Source organism: Zonotrichia albicollis, chromosome 5 (genome assembly GCF_047830755.1).
Source record: "Zonotrichia albicollis isolate bZonAlb1 chromosome 5, bZonAlb1.hap1, whole genome shotgun sequence".
NCBI classification, from domain to species: domain Eukaryota; kingdom Metazoa; phylum Chordata; class Aves; order Passeriformes; family Passerellidae; genus Zonotrichia; species Zonotrichia albicollis.
The window spans coordinates 25825886-25849912 of NC_133823.1; the positions used below are offsets into that span (position 1 = coordinate 25825886).

Below are 24027 nucleotides of genomic sequence, written 5' to 3' on the forward strand. Positions count from 1 at the left end.
ACGTACAGTAGAGATCAGCCTGGGTCTGCTGGGCTCAGTCTATGGCCTGTACTCTCTCCATGGCTGCACAGCTCTTCTCAGGTTGCCATCACATCCCTGTAACTGCTTTTGGCTCTGTCTGATGGCTAAAACAACTGTACGGCCGCAACAGGATATGCGTTAAGTAAGGCTTTGTTGTCAAGTGATGCTGGATTTCTGCCCAACCACTTTAAGTGCCCATCCTCTTCAACATGTCCACAGGAGGAGGCATGGAGGTTTCAGCAGAGAGCAGTGATTTGTCCAAAAAGATCAGCATGTGCTTCCTTTCATCAGTCAGGGATAAAAACCATTCCGCTGTGTTCTCTGCTTGCTTTATATATTCAGTTCATGTGACTTACTGCACGGAAAGTTAAGTGGCTTGAACTGCTGGTGCACCAGAATAAGACCTTAATGGACTCCTCTTTTTCCAGCATGGAGAGGAACATGCCCTAGTTGAATGCATTTCAACCAGGGCTCAGGAGTTCATTCAAGCTAAAAATATCCCTGCAGTGCTGTCAAGGTATCAGGCACGAAGCTTATATATAACTACATTTTTTCCACACAGACCCACTCATGTGGGTTTATACCATTCAATAAAACAGCACAAGGCACAAAGTAGATTTCATTTGCTTTCCCTTTGACTACATAGACTCAGCCAGATCACTGATCCCAGTTTGGACAGAGCAATCCATCTGGCAGATCTTTTTATTGAGACCCCACAGTACACATAATTATGGATACAATACATGCCTTTATGCACCAAAGTGACTCATCTGAAGTAAAAAGCTAATTACTGTCTGCTAATGGCAGACCAGCTGGGACTTTAGGTGGGTTGAACTCTCCCTTTGGTGGTTGTTTTTAAAGTTTTGGTGAAAAGTTATACTCTAAATGCCTTTTCTCCTTTCTGAGCTTAGTCTTGGCAGGGTCAGGACATAGGAATGTAAATATGTAAAGGGATAAAACTAAAACTCAGTAAAGCTGTAGTTTTTCTGTCTTCTAAAGTACAGAGTAGCAGGTGTGAAATAGCTTCTGGAGAAAAAAATAAATCTAGAGTCGCTCTTCTTTTAGAATCATTTTTAATCTCTTTCTCCCCACAAATGCTAAAACAAACAAAATTTCTCTGACAAGGAGCACATTCTCAGGTTTGGCCCTTGAAGGGTCTTCACTGTTGCAGAAAGGACTGTGTTGGGATGATGAGGGGAAAATGCTCGCATAAAGACATGCAGAGATGAGATGCCCCAACTTAACTGCTCTGCTTTTGCAAGTGAACAAGTGGCCAGCACCCCAGCTAGCCAATTTAAAGCTGTCTCAGGAATCCTTGTGCTGGTGCTGCCCTGCAGCCAGCAGCTAATATACAGCTGTCACTTGTGTCACTGGCTAGCAACCTTTTGTGCCATCTAGGCTTGTACAGGTAGTAAAAGAAAACAATTACCAGAGTGTGGCCAAATACAAGTTCCAGCTGGTCACTTCACTAACTGAACAATTCAGACCTATCTGTTAATTTGGGTTAAGCTCAGCAAATGGTTCACAAGAGGAGAAACAGTTGTTAAGTGTTCAAATTTTCTGAAACAGAGAGGGATTTTTGCTTTCTTTTCCCAAACTTGATGCACAGAGAGGTTTGGAAACCATTCAGAGACAGGAAGGGGAAGGCTTTCTGTTTTATTTTCCTCATCCTTGAGAGCTATCCAAAGCAGAATACGATCCATGCTCAGTTCCATGACCCCCCAGCCATGATGTGCTGGTGCAGGGGGAGGGATAAGAAGCCACCTGGCAACTGCATGAGCCTCTGAGCAGAAGAGGCTTCTTTGGAGAAGGAATGCTGCCCCATGGGGGTTGATTTGGGCTCTGGAGATGGGCAAGAGTAGTGACCTGCAGCATCCAGCTGGGCTCTATGGGGAGCCCATTGCCTCAGAGGGTTTGCACACCAGCCCTCATTGCTGAGCAGCTACAGACTTCAGTCACAAAGTGGACTGAAGTCCACAAAATACTTCAGTATTTTGGCAGAATGAACTCCACAGCAGCCAGTATTTGCCCAAAATTCACCCTGCCTCACTACCAGGATGATCAATTTATTAATGGAGAGTCTCCACAAGGGCGTCACTTGAGGAGCAGGTTGGTGCATGCTGCAGAGAGGAGGATTCCCAGGAGGGTGTCGGGGGAGATGTGCTCAGTGGCTGCCCAGCCTGGGGATGTAAGTCCCAGGGATTTCAGAGGGCTCATCACTTCCTGGGAAGCACTCATCACCTCCCAGGAGCAGTGCACACTCTGTGCAGAGCACCCTACTAAACCCCACAGCCCTGGGTGCCGAGGCACCACCTGTGTTCTCAATATGCTGTGGCCAAGGGAAGTAGCAGACCTGGAGAGAGAGCCCCAGCCTCCTTGCAGAATAGAGAATACACCATTTTTGTGCTCAAAGTATTCCTATTTTTCCTATTTTTAAAAATATTCCTATTTTTCACTGTTTTCACTATTTTTCCCACAAGGAGTTGTGGGAAACACTGAAGTGGATAAGAAAATCACTAGCGTAGCTGTAGATAAATACTGTATGTTTTGTGTAACTATAGATAATACGCTATAGCATATCTACAGCTATGTTTTGATTGAGAGATATTGTATGTGTTGAGGCAAAACTTGAAACTGCAGTTTAATGAAAATTGCATTAAGCTTCAGCATGACAAGAACTGTTCAGTTGATGAAGGATGTGTTCAGGTGCTCGCAGTGTTCTAGAGGGTGAATTAACTCATTGCACAAGGTAAAAAAAAATAAGCCAACAAATTCAACTTGGCGTTGAACTGCTTTTTGGAGAAACAGTATTAAGTTGAGAGAGATTTTAAATGCAAATTTAAAAGTATTTTTTCTCTGGTTAGATACACAAAGGCTTACTCACTTACTCTAAGGGTGCACATGAACCTCTGTTAAATGTATATATTTGATTACAAGCTCTTCTGGACAGGTCGTCCTCCTGTTCTATGGTGAAATGCAGTTTCTCTAAGTTAAAACTGTATTAAAGTTCCTGTAGAAACTCCTACTATTTCTACTTCTGAGGCTAGCTATTAAGAGTAGATGTTTTATGGGTTTTTTTGCAAAGCATAGGCATCAAAATTTGTATAACTTTCAATAACATATTCTGCAGAAAAATGTGTAAAACCTTTGGAGGGTAAAATTACAGAATAATCCCTCACATAAATAACCTTTTCTTACTTCAATTGTCAGCTGAATGTGGAGAGCTACTTACACATTTTTCATCCCTGTGAGATCTGGAAGGATCAAGGGCAAAACAAAAAAAAATAAATTAAAAAAAAGTAGTTCAATTTAAATAAATCCCTAGCTCTAGTATTACTCAGCTTCTGCCAAGCTATCATATTCCAGTCTCATAAAACTGTCATGTCATTAGCATTTTGGGATGGTCTCCTTATAAACCTGACCTTTACAATGGATTTTACACGTGGATTTAAAAATCGTATTCTTACTTTGCTCTGCAGTTGCCTCATGTACTGACTAAAAGGTTTTGTCAGATGGAAACTGGCTGGATTCCTAAGTCCCCATTAGGCAGTCAGCTCCTCACCTGCAGTTCTTTAATTTGTAAACCAAGGGAGCCGTGGAGAAGCACACACAAAAGCGTGGATGTGACCTTAATTCTGGGCAGGCGCGCCGCATGCGGATCATAATGGTGTTTATTGAGCTGCCCTATATTTAGCCCCTCCATCCCGAGGGAGCTCTGCCCTGGGGGCTGCTTGATCCCCCTTGTCAGTGCCAGGGTGGGAGGCACTTTAGCTGCCTTCTGCTGTGAGCCCAGTGAGAAATGCCTGGGCACGGCGGCCACACGCACCCAGCAGTGACCAAACATAGCCCCGCGGCAGGAGCTGTGTGAAACCAGCAGGGATCGCTTTCCACAGGGCCTCCCAACGTTATTTATTGAACACTGGGAGCAAATTAATCCCAATCCCACGCTGGCTGCCCTCCAAAGCATGGCAATTTCATGGTACAGTCTCAGAGCAGGTTTGCAATTGACTGCTGGAGCGCACATTCCTCTGTAGGAGCTCTTCTTTGTCAACAAATTGTTGCCAGAGTTCAGAACCCCTCTGCAAAGCAGTTGGTTGCATCAAGCAATGGTATTATCCCATATAAAATCCAGACTGACTGCTTGCATTTTTAAATCTAAAGTTAGTGGGGAAAAAAAACTGATACGCTTTGTGGTTTTGTGTGATGGCCCCTGGCCAGTTAAAAGATGGACTTTTTAAAATATTAAAATAATAAAACTAGATTTAACAAAATCTAGTGATAAAAATAAGAAATTAACAAACCATGAGAAAATTAAGAAAAATACCTTGAGTACAAATAAGTTGTATTTTAAAATACAACACAAAACATCATAAAAATATAATCCACATTGCTTCAAGAGATAATGCCTTGTTTTTTCATGTCCAAATACCCTGAACTTTGCAGGCAGGTTTTTAGCCTGAACTTCTTAGCTGAAATCTATCTCTATAATCAGTTTTGTGTAGTTTTAATGAATGGTCATAAATCATGTCTCTTTCCCCCCACCAGCTTGGCTGATAACAACTCAAGGAAAGGTCATGGTTTCGGGTTTTTTGGCAATCATCTCCAGAGTTCCAATAATCAGAGACATCTGTGGTTCTCGGGTTACCCAATAATACTGTACAAAGAATAGGGTCACTGAGGAAAGTTCATTTCCAAAGCAGGTCCATGATTGGAGATTTGAGCAGACCCAGCCACCTGCGAGGGTTGCTTCTGTGGAAAGGGAATTTAAGGGACCTGGGGGAAGGGGCAGTAAAGTTGAAATCAGTCAATGTTAATTCAGTTCCTGGAGAAATGTGGGCTTAAACTTGCACTCTGTAGGCAAAGAGAGAGAAACATAAAGAACAGATAAATAATGTGAATTTGATGGGATTTGTTCTTGATGGGTCAATGGGCTTTGCAGAGAGAGCAGAAATGGTGTTTGCCTTTCCCAGGGCGTGATTCTCTTCTGTTAGCCAGGTAGGAAAGCACTTTGATGGTGAAATTATGAGGTGAGAAAAGCCTGTTTGGATTGTGCTTGAAGGTCAATTACAAATACTGCATCATTTATGTTAGTAGTGAACTTATGGGGGTCAACACCATTGTGTTTGTTCAGTATTTTCATTGGTACGTGGCAGAAGAATAGAAAGCATGGAGCCTAAGCTGAAGGACACAGTCATGCCAACATGAAAACAATGGCTGTTACTCAGGGATGGATGAGCAGGACACAAAATTATTCTTCTCACTGTGGGAGAGGCTTCACCCGGTATCTTGTAGGCACCACTTCTGTCTGCCCTACAGATGGGCTAAAGGACATCTGAAGAGCAGATGGGAGATGCAGCTGCTGTGTCCCATGGGTAAAGATAACGTATACCTAGGCCTAGGGAAAGCTGGAGATTGAAGGAAGCACACTGTTCACCCTTAGTTATGAAAAACCCTGTAGCACAGAGCGGGAATCATCTTCTTCCTCCATCTGTGGCAGAAATAACGGATTGACAGCAAGGAGAAGCCAGATAGACCTGAGGACCATCTTTCTGGTGGTGTATGGACAATCAGGTACCAGGGAATTGGCCTGGGGAAGCCATGAAGCCTCTGCAGGCAGAAGTTTGTCAGTGCAGGCTGGGCAGGCACCTGCCAGGATGTTTGTGAAAGCAATAAAGTGTTTATAATTAGTCTTATTCAACAGATTCCCACAGTTTGCATGTGCTATTGTTGTCTACATGTAATAGCCACCAGAACATTCTCTTGTGTCACTGACATTGTAGACGCAGTTTAATCTGTCATGCACAAAATTCAGCAAGTACTTGATTTATTTTGTCTGAGGAGCAGACACCCCATATAAATACACGAACACATATTTAGACTCTATCTGCAGCACTACTGAAAAGTAGGGCTGAAATCTAAACTCCTTCTGGGATTATGTTCCTGCCTGTTTGTTTTGGCATGAAATTTTGGGGTCTGGAAGGGAAGGATGGGTAGCGAAGGGGAGGATCTGGTTTAAAAACATCTCTATCTTCTGCAGCCCTTGTAAGGCACCCGGCAGGAGCTGAGAACAGCAAGGGCCGGGGGAGCTGCGGGCAGGGCGGGGGCTGCCACTCCAGGGGCTCAGGGACACGGGAATGCACAGGGCAGCGGCCAGAACCTGGTCCTGTCCCATCCTAGGAGGAAAAGCGGCCTCCCAGTCAGAGAGCCACACCAGGGTCTTTGCATCATGCAAGCTCGAGCACTCAGGGTTAGGGTCTTGTGAAATCCACCCAGTTCTGGAGTTTCTTTAGAAAGGGCTGACACTCACTGAGAGAGAGAGCTCTGCCAGGAGGGAGTGCACATTTGGTTTCCATTTGCAGGTTGAGTGTTAAGAAGAGCCCCTCAATCTCTTCTACAGGCTCGGATGGAAAAGGAAATAAAGAAAGATCCCCTTGACTAGCATAGTCTCTGTGAGAGAAAGGATTGAGCCATCCAGGTGTTGGTTTTCACTTAGTTTTTGCTTAGTACTTTTACAGTCAGACCCTTGCTAAATGCTGTAAGAAACACAATTTTAGTGCAAGCTACAAAAATCTCATTTTATTTCCACTTGGTTTTGCTAGAAAACTTCCATACCAACGCACATGGGTGGTTATTGTATTTCCACTCAGTATATCTGGTAGCACTTGGAGATGTATAATGTGTGCTGGGCTGCACTGTTTATTGCTAAGCCACAAATCACCTCTTCCTTTCCAAAGTGGAGTTTGCTTCCTCCTTCTTGGGTACTAGTCCTCAGAGAAAATCAAGGTGCTGCTTTCAGTTTTCCCTTCTCCTTAACACACACACATATCTAAATTCCAGTATTGTATTTTTTTGCTTTGATTTCAAAGATTACCACAGAGCTCACCCTGACAATGTGCAACATTATCAGAAAACTACTGAGAGAAAAACTTAATCCAGCAGTATTCAAATACTACTCAAGAAAATAATCAGCCAAAAATTAAAGCTTCTCCCTATGACTCTATCATTCTTCACTTTTCTGAACCTATAGTAAGTGTTTTTTGCTGTGAGCACAGAATTCAACAGAATCCTTGTGCAGTTTCCTTATTTTTTTTGTGAAAGACATCACTTTCCATGCAAGAAGCATAACCTTTCCTGCAGGCCATCTTAGTTACTGGAACAGTGTTTGTCTTCTCCATGAAAATAATATTTAGATTTTTCTTCTGTATGAGTCTGATTTTTATAACTCTTTTGTGATGACTTTACACTGTAATAACTAAAATATTTGAAGTGGTATTAATGTTTCCTAAGGTTAAATTAACAGATTAATATTTTACCTTTCCCTAGTCAGAGAAATCTCAACTAATTACTCCCCCACCAATTGTTCACTTCTTTGTCTGTCTCATTTAAAGGGGAAAAAACCCTATGCCTTCCTCTGTATGGTCTCCCATGTAACTATATAGTTACAGTCTTCCTCATTCTTCTTCTCTTGATTCCACTTTTAAGTACCTCTTCTCAAATCCCTTTTAAATCCCACTTCCCTGCTACTTCCATGAGTAATGTATTTTAAGGCGCAGAGTGAATTCAGCCTCTCTACATTTTCCCCACCACCTTTACCTGTCTGACCTAACCTCTAGAAGCAAAGGACAGAATGTGGTTAAAGAGTGTATGTTGTTATTTTTAGCAGAAAGAGTTTAAAAGTGGAGTACCTACTGTGTTACAAAAGGCATTAAACACACAGGTCCTCTGTGATTCTGAGGACAGGTCCAGTTTCACTCACTTCATGACAGATTTGGATGCAGAAATCTTAGACTTTGGTACCTTTAGTGAGTGAGAGAGATTTAAAGGTGGAAACCACAAGAGAGTAATTGATGCTGATGCATGCCTCAGCTGAGTATTGCTAGAATCATCAGGATGACATGTTATTTACTGATATCCCACATTATTAACCAAATCACATTGATCTGATTATTAATCAGTGGAGATGTTATGCCAGCATAGAGCAAGAAATTGCTATTTGCAAGAAGATGTGATGGAGCTGCACTTTTCCTGTGTACTTTTGACTGTGACAAAACAGGTCCAACACTTTGCTTGCTGTAGAGCTTTTCTGGCAACTGTAGTAGATACAGAAAAACCATGAATCCAAAATCATCCACCCCTTTGCAGAGCTGCTGATCCCTTGTGAGGCAGTGCCACAGGAGAGCAGTGCTGGGGAGCCAGCTCTGGGTCCAAGCTGTGCACCCAAGCTTTGGATGCAATGCATGGAGGCTATTAGACACCTCCAAAGCAGGCTTTACAAAAGCTGACACTGTGGTAGCTAAGAGGAAAGGCTGGGAAGAAGGCATTAAGCCTAAACCCCATGGAATTTTACGTTTTGCTCGAGGCCAGACTCGCAGCAAAGTGTCTCTGAGGAGCTGGCACGGCATCAGAGCAGAAATCTGTGACACAAAAAAGAGAGGAGGAAATCCTTCTCATTTTCCCCCACTCTTCTAACACCATACCGTGATTAGAGCACTTAAGCTATGTGTCAGAGACTCACTTTTTACAAATGGCATTAGGATTTTTGTGGCTCTGTACCCTGCAGCAGTGTCTTAGTGCCATGGGAAATACCCAGATCTGACAGCCTAAGGCATGCAGGCCTCCAGGACTAGCCCTGACTGAAAGTGGAGAGGAACAGGTGTGGATTTTATGTATGTATTTTTGTCACCAGGGGCATAAATTCCCTGTGCTGGAGACATCAGTATGTTACAAACATACATGTATGAGTGCTCCATTGTGGTTTCTGCCTCAGTTGGGAGAGTCATTGCCCGGGTTTGTAAGATTGAGTAGATTTAGTTCAAGATACCACCAAAGGAAAAGGGCAGAAAAAAACATCTCAGGACCATAGCTAGAAACTGGACTGTGAAAATAGATAAATAGTCAAGTTTCGATGCTCATTTTGGTGGGGATCTTGTCAGGAATATATGAACAAACAACTGTTACTCAAAAAAACCAACACCACTCTCAAATGTGCAGGTTTGGGGAGCAAAGATCTGATTCATTGTGTACTCTTAATGCAGGAAAACCAAACATGAGAGGGGAGAGTGAAGTGTGAGAGACTGACACCTGAGACCCTGGTTAGGGAAATCGGAGTGTGGGACACTGAGAGCCTGGGGTGGAGACCTTGCTTGAGAGGAGGCATCTGGCAGAAGGCAGAGCAGAAGGCCAGGCTGCTACAGCTGCCAGCAGTCACCCAAGTACAATGAATGATCAAGGTTTAAAGTGCATTCCTTGGCATCCCAGGCATTTGGAAAGGACTGTATTGGAGGATCTACTCTTAACCCATCACCAATTAAAACTAAGATGTCTCTTAATAATGTGCTAAAATATTGTCTTTCTCTAGTTATGTTGTGATTTTATTGTGCTGCTTGAGATTTCATTGTGTTGCTTGAGGGGCAAGCCTGTAATATATGTGGCTGGGACACAAAACCCAGTGAAGTTGTTTGGGGATGAGGATGCCACTTAACCACAGCTCTGTGGAGAACTGCAGTCACTGTGTGCACCAGGGGACTGAAGCTACATAAGCCTGGGCTAAGATTGAGGCTGAGGAAGCCTAGTGCCCATAAAAGCTGCTGCCTAGCTTCTCACTAACAGCACACTGGGGGCAGGACAGACTCAGTAAGGATGGGAAGCAGTTATCCCTGCTGCCTGGGAGAGCCTCACTGCATGTGACCTGACTTGCTCTGTGTCTTTCTGTTAAAATATCACGGGGTGCTTCAGTAATATTCTCCATCCTGTCAATCTACAGCCTAAGAAACTACCATGTATCTATGTAGAGTACTAAAAGCTGGAGCCACCTCACTTGTTTTCCTCCAGGCAGTGGAGACCCTTATCTGGAACAGGCTATGAACCTGCCCTTGCTGCAGGTAGCCTCGCAAGACTCCACTTGGGCTCAGTAAAGAAGGCAGGTCATTTTTCTTGGTGGCAGCAGGAAGAGTGGGAGGATGGCAGCAGGGTCTCCTGGCTACAAGGTGGGATGAGGAGCTGGGAGCACCGGGAAACCCTTGTTTTGACATGGACAGTGCTGGGAATACTTCTGGGATAGCGTCACCTTTGCATCTTGGCTCCTCTATTCCTGTGGCATCCCTGGCAGAGCTGCACACCATGCCACCCCATGCAGCTGGAAGGTCCTGGATCCTGGTAATCACTTTAGGGATTTCCATAGCTCTTCTGCACCTCAGTTCAGTGTTACCAGCCCAATGCCAGCTTGCTCACCTTAGTGTTCAAGTACTTTAAATTTGGGATGTTGTTTTTTAAGCTGTGAATTTGAGTTATTATTTGCATTGTATACCCGTGGGGCACTCCTCAACATTTCTGGCTTTCCTTTGTTTCTCCTCCTCAGTGTTATCAGCTTGCCTTTTCAAAACTCCCATGGTGCCGGACTGATTTTTGGTTTGTCATCTTGGGGACCGCTCAGTGAAGCTCTCAGCTGCCAAAGGTCAGGCATGCCATAGAAATGCCTATTAATAGGTCTTAGGTGCTGGTTGTGTCTAAACTGGCATTTCTTGGAAAGAGAAATATTTCTTGGAGGCCAGTGGCTCTCTGGACTGCTGTAAAGGTGCAAGGCCAGACTGCCATCCATAGGGTGTCCCTGTGCAACGACGCCTCCTGCGACTGGGGACGCAGGGTGCAGGGGGATAGTTTAGGGAAGAAAACAGCAGTTTAGCCACTGCTACGTGTAGAACGAGCAGGGTGCGCTTGCCGCTGACACGCTGCGTGCTCAGCCAGTGAGAGCCCTGGGAGTTGTCTCCTGCAGCCGGTGTCGCCGGCTCCCCGGGGAGCTGGGCAGCATCTCTGTAGGCATGGGCAGCTCTCCCCTTCCAAGCGGTGTCCGGGCGCCTTTATTCCGGGGAAACACAGATGTTTAAAATAGGATTTCAGACGGCCCAAGTGACGCCGGCTCTATGTATAGTCCGCGTCTCGGAAAGCCCGCAGGACCGGGGCCCGTGCCGGGATGTGCAGGGCCAGCTCCCCGCCGTGTCCGGAGCGGCTGCGCTGTGCAGCGGGGGGAGCTGAGCCCGGCCCGACCCCTCCGCCCCCCGGCGGCGATGCCCGCCCGGGCGGGGAGCCGGCGCGCCGGGCGGAGGAGGGCACGGGAGAGGAGGGGACGGGAGGGGAGCGGAGGGAGGGCAAGGAGAGGAGCGGAGGGAGGGCAGGGCAAGGAGGGGAGGGCAGGGAGGGGAGGGCAGGGCGTGGGCGCCACCGCCCCCCCGTCCCGCCGGCACGTGCCTGCCCGCCCCCGCTGGCCACTGCCGCGCCCCGACGGCCCCGGCATGGACGCGCCCGGCCAGCGGCCCGCCAGCCCCCGAGCCGGCCCGGAGGGCGCGGCAGCGGCGGAGCGGAACCCGACCCCAAACCCGAGCCCGAACCCCGGCCCGGAGGCGCCCGTCCAGGAGGAGTGGGAGGCGGCGTACGTGGAGATCCGCGGCTCGCCGCAGGGGCCGGAGGAGAGCCGCCAGAAGCCCGAACTGGCCCCGGCCGGCGGCGCGGAAGGAGCGTCCGGTCCCGCACCGGACAGCGGAGCCGGTGGGACCGGGGATGGCGACTCGGAGAGCGGCGGACCCCCGGCGGAGGAAGCGGGGTCAGCATCCTCGGACCGCGGGCGGGATCGCCCTCCTTCCCCGGCGGCGGCGGCGGAATGCGGCGCTGACACCGGCTCCGGCTCCGTGGAAGCAGCGGGGAGCGGCGGGACGCCGGAGGCGGGGGGCTGCCCCGAGTCCTCCTCCTCCTCCTGCCCTTCGCCTGTGACCAAGGCGGACGGCTCTCCCGCAACGGGCGACCCGGTGTCGACGGAGGGCAAAACCTCCTCGTCGTCCTTCGGCTACGAAAGCGAAGTGGAGGATGAGGTCGCGGGGCGCAAGGCGACTCCCCCCGGCGCCCCCCCGGGCTCCCCTCCCGGCGGCGGCCGCGACGAGGCGCACTATATCAGCACGCAGGAGATCCAGCTCAGCGAGGTGGACCACGACATGGACTTCGACGCGGGGCTGGCCGCCCGCTGGGACTTCGAGGATAACAACGTGATCTACTCCTTCGTTGACTACGCCTCCTTCGGGAGCGACGAGACCCCGGGGGACACGCTGACGGAGGAGGAGGAGAATAGCTGCTACCTTAGCACGACCACCAGCGACCCCAACAACCAGACGGACAGCATCGACAACACCAGCAGCACCGAGATTGTCAGCCTTACCTCCGAACACGACACCCCCGGCGCGGACAAGCGCGCCAGCTCGGGGGAAAGCCGGTCCAAGCAGCCCGGCCGCGCCGGCGGGAGCCCGGGCGCCCAGCTTCTCCTATCAATCAAAGCCGCTTCCCGGGCTATAAATGAGTCTAGCAACGTGCACGGAAAGCAAAACACTGTTTACGCTGCCAAGCATGAAGGCGACATGAGTCTCCGTGTCGCCGCGGCTCCCGACCGCAGTGCGAGTTTAAAACAGGATGCGCTCCGCGACCACGCGAAAAAGTTCATCGCGGTGCCCGCGCGGCTGCAGACGCGCTGCGGGGCCGCCAGGGCAGGGGAGCACTCGAGCGGCGCCTCCAGCGCCGTCAGCGAGCTGGACGATGCCGACAAAGAGGTGCGAAACCTTACGGCCAGGGCTTTCCGCAGCCTGGCGTACCCCTATTTCGACACCCTGCGCCCCGGCTCCCGCGCCTCCTCCGCCTCCCTGTCCGACAATGCCCTGGGCATCAACCGCTGGTCCACCTACCTGGACCTCAAGTGCGGCTCTCTGGGGCCGAGAGCCGAGCCCAGCCTGCTGCGCTCCGGCCGCTCGCAGACCAAAGCCCTCGAGTTCGTGGTCAGCAAGCTCGACGGGGAGATCGCCCACGTCGAAACGCCGCGGCGGCTGCGGGCGGGCTCCCGGGTGGTGACCCTGCTGGACCTCGGCGATGCCGCCGAGGCCGGGGAGCCGCCGGCGGCGGAGGGCGGCGGGAAGGGCTCCAGCAAGAAGTCCAGGTTCGCCTCCAGCCTCCTCAAAAACGTAATCTCCAAGAAGATGCAGCTGGAGCACGAGTTCAAGATGGAGCGGGGGGAGATCACCGACACCTCCTACACCGGGCCAAGCGCGGGTCGGGAGCCCGAACCCCCCGGCGGCGGCGCCGGCCGGGAGCGGCACCGGGACGGCGGCGTGCAGCGGCAGAACTCGCGGCACTCGGAGGGCGGCTCGGAGGGCGCCGCGGCGCCGGCGGAGGATGCGGGCGAGGGCGGCGGGGGCCGCTCCCCGGCCTCCAAGGCGTCGCCGGCCCGCGAGGGGAACCGCGGCCTGGACCGGGCGCTGTCCGAGGAGCTGTGCGAGGTGAAGCGCAGCGCCTCGGAGGCCATCAAGGCCACCTTCCTCCGCAGCCAGAACAGCGCCTTCAGGTCCTGGAAGGAGCGGGAGGCGGAAAGGAAGGAGGAGAGGGCGCCCATCGGCAAGCTGAAACTTTCTCCTAAGAACGACTGGCGAGCCGACCTGGGCGAGATCTCTGCCGGCAAGTCCACCAAGATGTCCCGCCTGTTCGTGCCCGCCATTCAGCACACCCCTCGCGAGAAGGATCCCGGCAAGAGGGCGACCAAGTGCTCCGCCGCCGCCGCCGTGTCCTCGGCCGCCGCCTCGCCCCCCGCCGCCAAGCCCAAAGCGCCCGAGATCAAGATCAGCCTGGGCAGCGTGCAGCAGCCCCGGGACGCCGCTTTCAGCATCGCGCAGCTGCTGACGCCGCAGATCGCAGGCCGGCCGCCCGAGGAGGGCAGGGGGCAGCCGCTCAAGCCTCTCAAGGCCGTCGACGGCACCGACAAAGTGCCGCAGTTCCTGGTGCGCGACGTGAGGGACAGCAAGTACAGAGCGCAGGGGATCCTCCACCAGGTGCGGGACGTGCGGAAGCTCATCAAAAGCTCCTACAGCGCTGACTCGGGAGATAACAGCAGCGACAAGGGCAGCGGTGCCTCCGAGCAAGGCGGTGCGGAGCAGAAGCCCCGGCAGCAGCTGGTCATCGCTGGTGTGCCCCGGTCGCTCTCCCCCGTGGTCATCACCTGCCAGGCGGTCGGCCACACCGGCACCAAGCCCACCGAGGCGGGGGCCAAGGCGGCGGGCAAGGCGCCCGCCTGCCCCCCGGAGGGCACCGTGCTGGTGCACCGCACCTCGGGCAGGCTGCCAGTGGCCACCATCGCCCCCAACAAGAGCGATGCTCGCCAGCCCGCTGTGCTCAAGATAGTTTCCAAATCCTCCGCGCCCTGGCGGCACCAGCCGCCGCCGCCGCCGCCGCCCCCCGAGAGGAGCCGGGGACCCGAGGAGGACCCGCGGGAGGAGAGCAAGGCAGCGCCGGTGCAGAACGCGCTGGAGAAGCTGACGGCGGCGGTGCGGAGCATGGAGGAGCTCTACAGCTTCAACAAGCGCGAGTGGAAGCGCAAGAGCGATCCTCTGCCCATCACCGACAGCCACGTCCTCTCCCTTATCGCCAGCCAAGAGCGGGGTGCCGGCTCCCGACCCGCCGCTGCCGCCGCTGCGCCCCCGCCGCCGCCGGCGGACAAGGCGGAGGAGCCGTCGGGGGGCAAGGGCCCGAGCAGCGAGCGGCTGCCCCGCCGCCCCTCCAACAGCGCCGCCGACAAGGTCTCGGCCAAGGCGGCCGCCTTCGAGAGCCTGGCCCGGCAGCGGCAGCGCGGCCCGCCGCCGCCCCGCGCCGAGCCCCCGGCCGCCCCCCGCGCCCTCCTCACGCTCCGCGGGGCGGGCGGAGCCGCGGCCCCCGCGCCCGCCAAGCTCCCCCCCGACGGCGGCCCGCGGGCCCCGGCACCGCCGCGCTCCCCTCGGCTGCCCGCGGGCGGTGGCGGCGATGCGGAGCGCGGCCCCGACTGCGGGAACTATCTGTCCCTGCCGCTGAAGGCCGCCGAGCCCGGCTCCCCCCCGGCCGCGGCGGCCACGGAGGGCGGCGGCGTCCGGCCCAGCCCGGTGTCGGCGTCAGCGGCGGCGGCAGCGCTGTGCGGCCTGCAGCCCTTCGGCGCCGCCAAGCCCCCCGGCAGCCCCAGACCGCCGCCCGGACCCCCGCCGGCCGAGGAGCCCCCCGCCGCCGCCCCGCCGCCTACCGAGGGTGCGCCCGCCGCCCTGTACCGCCCGCCGCTGCCCTTCGCCGCCCTGCCCGGTGCCGCGCCGCCGCCGCTGCTCTGCTTCTCGCCCTCCGTGCCCGCCGCCGCCACCGCGGCCGAGCCCTTCCCGCAGACGCAGCGCAAGGTGCTGCTGGACGTGAGCACCGGGCAGTACTACCTGGTGGACACGCCCGTGCAGCAGCCCCTCAAGCGGCGCCTCTTCGACCCCGAGACCGGGCAGTACGTGGAGGTGCCGGTGCCCCAGCAGCCGGCCGTGGCTCCCGTCCCGCTGCCTCTCTCGCCCCTCGCCCTCAATGCCGGTGCCTACGGCGCCACGTACATGCTGTACCCCGGGCTGCTGCCCGCCGCCGCCGTGCTGCCCGCCGGAGCCCTGCAGCGCCCGCTGTCGCACTCGGGCAGCGACGGCAGCGCCCCCGCAGAGCCCGGCAGCCCCGCCGCGCCGGAGGCGGCGTTCCCCGACAGCCCCTACTACGTGGCCAGCAGCAAGGGCCCGCCGCCGCCGCGGCACGGGCCGGCCGAGGCGAAGCCCGTCATCAGCATCACAGCGCCGGCCACCGGGCCGCGCATCGTCGCGCCGCCCTCCTTCGACGGCACCACCATGCGCTTCGTGGTGGAGCACCGGTGAAGAGCGCGGTGAGTGGGTGGGTGCTGCCTGCCGGGCACCGGAGACACCGCGGGTGGGCAGGGCAGAGCGGGTTAATGGCCAAGTGACAGCAGTGCCACAGCTTCTGCTCAGGGAAGAGAGTTCACCGAGGGGGCCCTCACTAGGGTGTAAAATATAGAAAGGTCAGGCACACCCCTTGGTGCAGTTCGGTAAAACTTGGAGCTTCTTTTTTTGGCAGTTTCAGAGAAGCACACCATAGCCACTCATCACACAGCCTGTATTTGTGCAGCCCTATGGCCGGGGCACCTCCCATTGCCCCCGGGGATGGCAGTGTGGTTGGGTATCTCTGGATCCATCATCTGGACCCACCTTGCAAGCCATGAAAGAGCCCCTTCACCTTGGCATCACGTTCTCCTCTTATCTCACCTCTCACCTCTTCCTCCCAAGAGGAGGTGGGCACCTCTCTCTTTCCCCTGTACCTGTTTCTCCCCAACCTCAAGAAGAGTGGAAGGGGGATCTAATGGAAGCAAACCCTTATTTTGGGTCCTTCTTGTTAGTGGGATGAGGGAGCAGGATGCATGGAGCAGTCCCAAGTGAGCTCTCCTGGAGCCATGGGGCTGCTGGCAGGGGCAGAGGTGCCCGCAGCTGCAAAGCACGGTTTTACACAGCAGCTCTGAGCTTATGGTGCCAGAGTCCTGACAGTGCCCAGCTACCTGGGGCTGTAGCCCAGGGCCAGCCTACAAATTCAGGGATGTGCCTGCAGGGACACTGAGTACCTGTCCTGGAGCACAGGACTGTGCATACAGCATACACTGAAACCAGCAGTGCAGTATGTCCTGTGCAAAACAACCAAGGAATGATGGCATTTCATTTTAAAAGACCTGAAGTGTTACAGAAGTGCCTTCAGGACTGGTGTCACTGCTCCTTCTGCCTCATGCATTAGAATGCATGGCTCATCTTTATCACGTGCAGTATTAGGCAGAACTGCCAAATCTTCAGCGGCTTACCAAGAATTCACAGAGTTAGTTTTTTGGTGTATATGAAAAGGCAAAGAGAAAGAGTGGAAGACTGGCAATAGCCAGAAATTTGGTTTTGTCACCAGTTTGGGCTGAGCTTTGCCCAGTTGCATGCTTGAGGGTAAATTTTGTCTTCCAGCACTAGGGTTATTTATTTTGCTTTAATTTTTTTTTTTTTAGCTTGCATCATCTACTACATAGTAGATTATTTGTTGAATGAAACCTTATTGATGTGATTTATACACTTGCTTCTCTGCTTGTAATTATTTTATGTTGAAAGTTCCATTCTTTTATCCTGGCTATGGATGAAGTTGTTTTCATTGGCCCTTATGGGTCACTCAGGACAGGCAACATGACAGTTTAACTTGAGCTCTGCTGTGCTTTGAGTTCATCTTGCCAGTAAAATCTAGAACCTAGATGAAATGGCAAAAAGTAGTTCATTATTTTCCCTTTAGTCTGGAGGCTGGATTGAGATGGCTAGCAGAAGGAATTTGTTAGATTTCAGATTAGAGATGTGATGTTTTTGAAAAGATAGGGTGCATAGTACATGTATTTGTAACAGTAACTAAACAAAACCCTTCAGCTTTTCTTGTGTCTTTTTCACTCTTTAAAAGTGAAAAACATCATATTTCCTGGTGTGCCCTGCCCCTCAGTTCCCAAAGGGTTATCCTGTTATCATGTTTTTAGCTTGCCTTCAGTGCCTGGTGAGGCAGGTGATGCTCTCACCAAATTGCTCTTTCTCCGTGGTGAAGTTAAAACAGCAGCCCTGCTTTGTTGTGCTGTGTCAGAGCTCTGCACGGCAGAACTGTGTGAAAACTGCCCCAAAACGCTGGTGGTGCATGCTCAGTACAGAAGGTCATGCACCAGTGTGCAGCCTTGAGTTTCATTTCACCATCCTGATCAATCTTTGATCATGCCAAGGCATTGTTGTCCAATACAGACAGACAGGGGTGCCCCCATGGGCTGTCCCAGACCTGCTGAGGGAGGTGTCCTGCTGCTGGACAATGCATGCACTTTTTACCTTTGACCTGTTCTGACAGTCTTGAAAGAAATAACTTTACCTGCATGCTGCAGGATGTGTTTAACTTGTCATTAGACTTTGGTTATTTCTTACCATCATATGTCTCTGTGGAAAATTAGGTATATGCCACTGAGGAATCACATCTGTAGCCTTCTTCTTCCTGTTATTTTCATTCACCTACATAACTTTCATGTCCCTGTGGATAATTTTTCAACTTCTTCTCTCTTTTGATGTCTACTTTTGTTTTCCATTATTTTCCTTTATCTTTTGTCATTCCATTCCCAATGAAAAGCCTTTATTTGCTCAGTGTGGTGTTTTTCCCCAGGAACATCAGTATAATTTCATGTGAATCTAAGGGTGAACTGTTGTTAACTTTTTTTTATTCCAGTTAGTTGCTTTCACACCAGACCAGGGTTTTTTCATTGCAGCAATGCTGTGCAGATGCTAACATGGATTTGAAACCAGCCAGACTTCATCCTCTGAGTGCAAGAATTGTATAAAGTCCTGTCCTTTCAGGTCCCTTTTTTTAACTAGGCAAAATGAGCTGAGTGAATGTTTTTTCTCTCCACTCCTGAATTCCTTTCTGCACTGCACATACTCTCTTCTTTTCTTTGCTCTATTTCTTTCACATCTTCATTCACAAATGTGTCACTGTGTTAAGGACTGCTCCATCTTGGTCTCTGTCACCTGTGGGAGGTCAGTGGGACCTGAAGTTTTGCTGAAGGTGTGATGCCTGTGGTGGATTGACACCAAATCCCCTGCACATCTGCTGCTCTTGCAGCACTCCCCCTTGTGTCTGGCGCTCTTTCCTGCATAATCACTGGGATAAAATGGATCCCAGCAGTTTGTGTTCTGACAAAATCCAAACTGCCATTTCTGAGCTATTCTTAAGTTTTTGATATGCAGGAAATAGTGGAAAATATGAGCATATTTCTGAGTGATATCTTGTGGTTGCTTCTCTTCCCCCTCTTCTTCACTCACAGTAAATGGGGAGCTTTAACAACATCATCCTTTCCAGCTGCACTTCTTCCTTGATGCTAGTTTTCAGTTCAAATAAACCTGCACCCAGACCTCGACAGAACTGACCTGTAAGAGAGTGAACTGCCTGACAGGAGCTCATTCCCAGTATGAGTGAATGAAAATGTGGTTTTAACTTTTGATCTGTTCCCATATTTTACCCTCTGGAGTTGCTGCCACGTGTTAGGCAAATAAATGAGAAAAGAACAGGTAGCAAAGTAGAAAGTAACTAGTAAATTGTACTGCCAATATTAGAAGGGTATTTTTTATTGTTCTGTTTAAACCATGAGCATAAACACCTTACAGGTACAGGAATGCATATGCAAATATACTTATCAGTTGTGTTTTCTTCCTAAATGCTATCACATAATATATGCTTTCCTTTAAAAATTAATTTTGTGTGGATAGTATGTAAAAATTATTTTAAAGGTTCATAAATTGGAATTTTTGCCAACTTTGTTTTAGTTGTTCCCTGTTCAGCAGGATGTATGCTCCACATTACTAAGCCAAGTCAACTTACAGTGTAGTATGCATAGGACTTACTTATAGTGATGCCTTTGCTGAGAATTTAGTAAAGAATTTATCCAGTTTTCATGGGAAATATTGGAATATTCCAAGAACCAAACAGGCTCTAACATTTGACCTAGTAAATCAGTCTACAAATGGAAATAAGTGTGACTTTGTGCTCAAAAGTGTGGCTATTTAGGAAACTTTTCAATAGTGCTGAGCCTTGGTACCAATAAAAGTTCCTGGTGGCCTTAATGACTCCTCCTGCCCAGGATGATTTCCTGAGCCAGTATTGAAGTGTTCTTACAGCACTGGGGGGGTTGTTTCCCCTTTCCTGATGTGTTCCATGCTGGATGCTGTGCTGGTAAGGGAAGGTCTTTAACTGAGCACATGGATCACTGAAATTCCACACAGGTCACATTGGCCTCTTTCCACCTGTGTCCATGGGGCTCCCCAGGACCTGTCTGCTGGGAGCTGTGGGGTTGGAAGGCACAGCCTGTTCCACACCTTGAGCAGCAAGGATGGGCTCTGCTCAAAACACCAGGGCTGCCCAAAACTGACTCAGTTTGAAAACCTGGGTGCCCTTGGCTGATCCTTGGCAGGGGCTCAGGAAATGAGGAGCAAGAGTAGTGTGGGGACAAAGGAGGCATTTATGCACCTCCCTGGAGGAGTAAAGATTGTTCAGATTGTTGTGGCAGCTCTCTAACAATCTATATTAATGATGCTTTTCTGGTTTTGTTTGTTTGTTTTTCCACAGGGATAAGGAAGAAGAATTATGCTTCTTTAATTTGAAATACACTTGGTAACTCTTCAACATTAATCCTAAAAACTGCTTCTACAGTTTTCTCAATTTTTTTGCTTCATCATACAAAACAAGCATGTAAGTTTCTTGTTTTCTCCTAAATGCCCCCTCCTTTGGAGTATGCCTACTTTTAATTATGTGAGCAGCACTAAATTGCTGCATTAGTTTGTGCAAAGTTCTTTTTGTGCTGAAGCCGATCTGCAGGCTTTAGGCATTGCTCTGTGCTGGTAGCTAATGACAGTGATGCCACTGCAGCTGTTTGTAAAATGCAGGGTGTAAATGCAGCAGTGTTTCAGTGTGGATCACCACACAGCTTCATTCAGGTCCCTGGAATGTGTTGTGATGATCCAGTGCAGCCTTGCAGCTCTTCAAAAAGGAAATAAAGCTGTCAGCTCTCTCCTATTGCATTAAATTAGGGTCTTCCATATAGATTTTAGTCACAATTTGCAATCAGATGATTTTTTGTATTCTCTACTTCTCACTTGGAATTGCAAAGAAAGAGAGCTGTAGTGTTGGAATTGCAAAGGAAGAGAGCTGTAGTGTTAAATTTATCCTTAGTGTTTATTTTTTGCCATGGTTCAAAACAAGCTGTGTAAATGTCAGAAAACACATTTGATTGCTTTCATTTTTTGTTTGCTCCTCTGTACTGTGTTGAATATCACAAGTTGCCTTAATTAGGACAGTGTTTAAATACTGGGAAACCAGAAATTGAATGTAATATTTTAAAATCCTGGTTCTAAAGGAGAGAACAGCATTTATTTTCCTTTAAGACTGCAGTCTATTCTCCCTCAATTGCAACATTGTTGAAAACATAATCCTAGTCACTGCCCTGTGAGAATAATTTTTAACTGTTACAGCCTCATTACTATGCAGTTGTTTCTTTAGCTGTTTGACAGGTTTATCTGAGGGCTACAATTACGATTTGCTAAGAAAATATTTACCTTTGGAACAAAAAATATACAATAAGACTGCTGACAGTGCAGTGATTTATATGTCCAACTCTGCTCAAACTGATTGTTTCTTGTTACCAGCAACTAGTTTGCCTCAGCAAAAGAGAATTGTTATTATGACACCAAATCTAAAATTCAATAGTCTCTTCCCTGTCCAAAATTTTGGCTAAGTGAAGCACTTTGGGAAGCAAATAAATGTAAGACCAAACCTAAATTATATAACATAAAGCTTTCTTGAAGTAACAGATTAGAATTTTAAAGTCTAAATGCAAATCCCAGAAGTCTTTATTTAAGCATTTGCCAGCAGGTGGGATTTTTCTCCCCCTGATCTCAAGGCTTTCTGCAGCTAGGAAAGTTTCAGTGTTTCCCATTTTTAAAATAAGCCCTGGGTTTTCATTTTCCCGAGTAACTCATGACGTACAGAAAACTCAGGTAGAAGTGTCTTCAACTATGTGTGGGAGATGGTATTTCAATGCAATTTATTTGTTTACAGGAACAAGTTGTAATTGCCCTCAGGATGAAATGCACTACAACTGTGCAGATAGCGAGTGATTTCTCATGTGCCTTCTCACTAATTTTCATCATTGTGCAAATCCAGTGAATACTCTGACTCTTTTTAAAGAGCACAGATTTTGTAAGGCTTATCCCTGTGCTCTTCAGCTGTACAGTCTGCATGACAAGCTTTACCTGCCCTCTGGGATTGGGGCTGACTGCCTCTTAAAGGAGATGAATGCTTCTCCCCCTCTCTCATGACTGCTAGGTCCGTAGGTGTTGTGATTCGAGTGTCAGTGTTAGACAGAACAGTACTTGGGACTGCAGGACAGTGCAGGTACCAGAGTGGCTGGTTCCCTGTGACATACACATGTGCAGAATGTTCAGTATAATACTAGCATCCCTGTTCCACAATGGTCCTGTCCTACCTTTTCCTGTATCGGTGCTCGGAGCGGAGTTTCCTGTTGCAGTTTACAAGATATAGGTTTGCACACACAACCTCAGGTTTACAGTTTCACCCGGTGTACTTGAAAGGAAAAGAAAAAAGCACAGAAAACAACTGCCCAGGATTTCAACACGTGTTTGTTGGAGGTAAATTTTGCAGGGTTTTTTTTTTTTTTTACTGTCTGTGGAGATGAAAGCAATGAAATGAGGGAATGCCAACAGCTATTTATTTTCTCAGGGGAGTTTACTTCAGTGGAATGTGTCAATCCTAATGTCAAACAGTGTTTACTTGATTTTGTCTATTACTAAAAAGACTTCTTGTTTGCATCAAGGGGTCAGTTTTGCAAGGTGCTTCGATAACCCAGCAAAGCCTTCACATGCATCTCCAACTTCAGATACTTAAGCAGTTTCCTGGGGACTTCAGTGGAAGGATTTTTTTCTTTCACCCATCTATGCAAAGCTTTGCTGAACTCATCCCAGAGTGCTGAATGCCTTGCAGACCTGAGCACCAGGTTCTTCCCTTTACAGAACCGATCTCTGGGCTTGAGTCAAGCTGGACCCAGCAGATAATGCCACAAAAGGTCACCAGAAAAAAGCTCTGGTAATATGGTGCTCCTCCATGTGTGCCCAGTGGTGAATTTCTCCAGTGGATGGGGTGATGTGTAACCACATATCTTGGATTAGAGTCAAGCCCTCCATGTCAGGGCTCACAAGCTGCTAGTATTATATGTTTCACGGTGCAGTCATAGTATGTTACAGCTGAAATTCACCCCATGTGCAAAGCAGGGCAAAATCCTGTGCACCACTCAAGTTCCCTCCCAGCCCTGCTGTCGGGGTTTTGAGGGCTGCACCAGCCAACTGTCCATGCATTTTAGGTCAGGATCCAATTAAAAGTTTGAGCGGGACTGGAGTGATGCACCAGAATGTTGTTCTGGTCCTTTGCAACAGGGTTGGTTTCACTCAGTATCAAATTTAACCCTTGGTGAATCAACTGGTGAATGATTTGAAATGTATTTATGGGTTGTGTGGGGTGTTTTTCCCTCTTGTCTGTATTCAGTGCTACCTTTATTCTTTAGTGTTGATGGCCAAAGTGTCATTCCTTATGCTTATATGTTGCCATTAACTTGTGGCTACCTGAGAACACATACTTCAAAAATGCTTGTGCTTTTTTTCACCTATTTCTTTTTTTTTTATTTCTTCTTTTTTTTCCTCCCTGCCCCTTTCTTTTTCCTCTCATTTTTAAAGGGGTGAGTTAGTTATTGGTGTAAAGATATTTCAAAGTGCAAATGTGAAGTAAGCATAATGACTGTTAAGAGGATGTGGGTGGTATGTTTGATGAGAGAGAGGTGGGCTGTAAGGCAAAGGGGAAAACGCCGTGAACTGTTGATGACTGTTGCCTGTGGAGGAAGAATTAAGAAACAGAAGATGTATAACTGGAGAGAAATGGACTCTTTGAGCTGCTCTCAATGGAGACAACACTGTGGCAAGTGTGTAGCTGAAACCCAAAGTGATCCCACTGCAGGGTGCCGTGGGCCTGGGATTGAAGGACGGCGTCAGCGCTCTGGGAATTGCACGGCGGGAACTTCGGAGCGTCACTGCCACGGGACAACAGAGTGTCTGAATCTGCCAAGTACCAAAGTTTGTACCTGAATGAGTTGGCATTTGTATTATGTTGGGGTTTGTTGTTTTTGTTTTTGTTTTTTCTCTTGAATGTTATGATAAATAAAATGTATTTTTCAGTAAAAGACACACTGCAAGTAAGCCTGCAGTCCTGCCTGGTTGTATATTTGCAAAGTTACCTTGGGGGTTGTGCAGAACAAGTGAAAACAGAGGCACTGCTTGGTTCAACATGTAAACAGCAACAGAAGAAGGGATTACACCAGAGAGCTGATCAAAAACCCTGCATTCAGAGTCTCCCTGAGTTTGTCTCAGTATTGAAAGTCTCCTTCTGACCTGATCTCTCTTTATTCTTTCATCTTACAACAAAGGGAAGTTAGCATTGCTTATTTTTTTACCCAAGTATAATTTAAGAAAAAACTCCCCAGTTTCAGTGAACTAACTTTGA

At 49.6% G+C, this 24027-nt stretch overlaps 1 protein-coding gene across 1 annotated transcript; it reads left to right on the plus strand.

Annotated features, from left to right (window-relative positions):
• The first annotated feature begins 11084 nt into the window (after positions 1–11084).
• Positions 11085–23711, plus strand: C5H4orf54 (chromosome 5 C4orf54 homolog). The gene is made up of 2 exons (XM_074540426.1): positions 11085–15742; positions 20032–23711. The coding sequence occupies exon 1, from the start codon at positions 11085–11087 to the stop codon at positions 15732–15734; it is 4650 nt and encodes a 1549-aa protein (XP_074396527.1). The 3' UTR covers positions 15735–15742; positions 20032–23711.
• Positions 23712–24027: the final 316 nt, after the last annotated feature.

Bases quoted from the DNA above. Each gene is read 5' to 3' on its own strand.
- C5H4orf54 (XM_074540426.1), top strand. From the start codon at position 11,085: ATGCCCGCCCGGGCGGGGAGCCGGCGCGCCGGGCGGAGGAGGGCACGG.